The following is a 2,922-nucleotide window of genomic DNA, read 5'->3' on the forward strand; positions in this document are numbered from 1 at the left end:
ATATATATATATATATATATATATACAAATATATATATATATATATATATATATATATATATATATATATATATATATATATATATATATATATATATATATATATATGTATGTATATATATATATATATAATATTTAAGTGACATCTTTAACAGTATGTGTAATAATCTTATAAGCATTAAAACATCATATACGGTATCATACTATTTATTTATTTATTTATTTTTTTTTTACGTAATATTTCGGCTCATATAGTGAGAGCCATTATCAAACTGATAAAACCGTTAAAAAAAACCGTTTAAAAATTATAATAAACGTAACCAAATGATGTCATTGCAACGTCAGATACTCAACATTTTTAATTTTACAAAAAATGGTTTCCAATGGTGAGTCATCACCAAATTGCCATTGTCACGATTTAAAACGTTTTCTTTAGGTTTTGAACATTGTACACGTTGTATTTCAATGGCCTCACGAATTTTTCTTGTGTAGTTGTTTGAAATAACAGAAAGCGTTTTAGGGTTCTCCCAGTTTATTTTACCATTACAATGTTGTGAATGTTCTACTATTCCAGATGTTTCCCAGTTGGCTTTTGTAACATTATTTTAATGTTCTTGAATTCGTGTGGAAATCTTTTTTCTTGTTTCACCAATATAACATGAACCACATGTGCAATTAAGTTGGTAGACTCTTGGATGACTGTTCGGAGGCAGTTTAGACTTGTTTCGGCAGAGTATATTTATCAAGGGATTACCAAAACGGAAGACTGTTTTAACACCGACTTTACGAAACTCTCTTCTTAGAACAAGGCTTAATTTTGGGATCCATGGTAAAATAACAAGATTTTTGGTATCAATTTTTTGAGAACTAGATTTATTTGTGGAGTATTTATAATTTTTAGCAATATCTGAATACTGTTTATATGAATGTCCATTTTCAGTAAAAACCTTAATAAGAAAATTAATTTCGTCTTGAATATTATGTTCTGAACAAATTTTGTATGCTCGAGCTAAAAAACCTTTAAAAATACTAACTGCGATATTCGGTGAAATACATGATTTTGGTTTTATAAGTACGTTTGTAATTGCATCTTTACGGTGTATGGAAAACTCATATTTGTGAAGGGAGTGATTGGTTGAAATGCAAATATCTAAAAAATTTAATTGGTGTTGAGCATTTTCGTATTCGCATGTATATTGGATTGATTTATCTTGTGAATTTAAAAGTGTTAAAAAAGAATTTGCGTCATCAATATTATTAAATCGAGCATGGCTATCATCAACATAACGTTTATAAGACTTTGGTGCAATATTGAGATTTAAAGCCTGTTGAATAGCATTAGATTCAATATGTTGTAAATATGCTTCTGACAAGACAACCATTATGGATAGACCTATTGGACCAGAGTTTTTTTAAATATATATTTTGTCTTCCCATAAAAAAATAACATACTAATACAGAGATCAATAAGTTTATGAATGTCAACTAAAGATAATTTAGTTCGTTGTATAAGATCATCTCTATCTTTGTTTAGCATATCATTAATTGTAACAGTTGCTTTATCAAGTGGCACTGATGGGTATAAATTAATAACATCAAATGACACTTGAACTTCGTCATTAATAAACCATTCTTTTGCTGTTGATACAAACGAAAATGAATTTTTAACACGGCATTCATTTTTATTTAAAGTTGGTTGTATTATCTCAACAAGATGTTGCGAAAGTTTATGGGGTGGTGTGCCAATTGTTGAAACTATTATTCGCATTGGATAACCTTTTTCACTTTTATGTGCTTTAATACAACCATACAAACGGGGTGGAATTGCATCTGAAGAATATATTTTACCATATGTTTTTTTATCTAGTTTTTTATCTTTTTTTAATTTACTAAGGGTACGTTGAATAAGACTTAGGAACTTCTGAGTTGGATCAACAGTAGATATTGCGCAATTGCCAAGTTGTTCCTTTATTTTTTGTATTGCTGATTCTGAATTTAAAAATTTGGTGATGACTCACCATTGGAAACCATTTTTTGTAAAATTAAAAATGTTGAATATCTGACGTTGCAATGACATCATTTGGTTACGTTTATTATAATTTTTAAACGGTTTTTTTTTAACGGTTTTATCAGTTTGATAATGGCTCTCACTATATGAGCCAAAATATTACGTAAAAAATAAAAAAAATAAAAAAGAAATAAATAGTATGATACCGTATATGATGTTTTAATGCTTATAAGATATATATATATATATATATATATATATATGTGTATATATATATATATATATATATATATATATATATATATATATATATATATATATATATATATATATATATATATATATATATATATATATATATATATATATTTATATATTATATATATATATAACTCCTAACACTAAGGAGTTTGCAAGTAAGTAAAAATACAGTGTTTTAAAATTATTTACAAAAATTTATAATTTAAAAAGCATTAATAATACAAAGTTATTGGAAATATAAAAGAATAAACAAGATTAAGTTGAAAAAGTTAAAAATTCTCTAGCAAGTTTTTCAATGCGAGCTTTTCACCTTCGCAATTTTTAGAATATTAAAATAGGCCCCCAGTCACGGCTTACGGATGCGCGATGAATAGGCCTTCAGTATAGATCGCCTTGAAATAGTGAAATGTGTTTATTTCTGTTCTACAAGTTATTTATCAGTGAAGAAGTCAAACGATTTAAAAACGTTTTAAAAAATTTATAGATTTCCCAGAGACAAAGAGTAAAAAAAACTTATAGAATATTTACCTTTCTACTACTTTTTTTTTAATTTGGAAATTTCTACTAGGAACTAATATTCTCTGTGACTAGGTGTATGTTACAAAAATGTTATTGTATCAGGAAGTTGCAGTTTTTGGAAAACCAATCATATA

At 26.2% G+C, this 2,922-nt stretch overlaps 1 protein-coding gene across 1 annotated transcript; it reads right to left on the reverse strand.

Moving 5' to 3' along the window:
* Window positions 1-605: 605 nt before the first annotated feature.
* Window positions 606-2,031, reverse strand: LOC136085342 (uncharacterized). The gene is made up of 3 exons (XM_065806640.1): window positions 2,019-2,031; window positions 1,453-1,830; window positions 606-1,393 (listed from the first exon to the last, which is right to left on the reverse strand). Exons 1-3 carry the CDS (start codon window positions 2,029-2,031, stop codon window positions 606-608), a joined length of 1,179 nt encoding a protein of 392 aa, XP_065662712.1.
* Between the last annotated feature and the right edge of the window lie 891 nt (window positions 2,032-2,922).

The sequence above is a fragment of the Hydra vulgaris genome, chromosome 09, assembly GCF_038396675.1.
Source record: "Hydra vulgaris chromosome 09, alternate assembly HydraT2T_AEP".
Lineage (NCBI taxonomy): Eukaryota > Metazoa > Cnidaria > Hydrozoa > Anthoathecata > Hydridae > Hydra > Hydra vulgaris.

What these genes read in the sequence shown, in the direction of transcription:
- LOC136085342 (XM_065806640.1), bottom strand. An exon ending in ACTTATTGATCTCTGTATTA is followed by an intron (nt 1,394 to 1,452) that starts GTATGTTATTTT and finishes CTGGTCCAATAG; the next exon opens with GTCTATCCATAATGGTTGTC.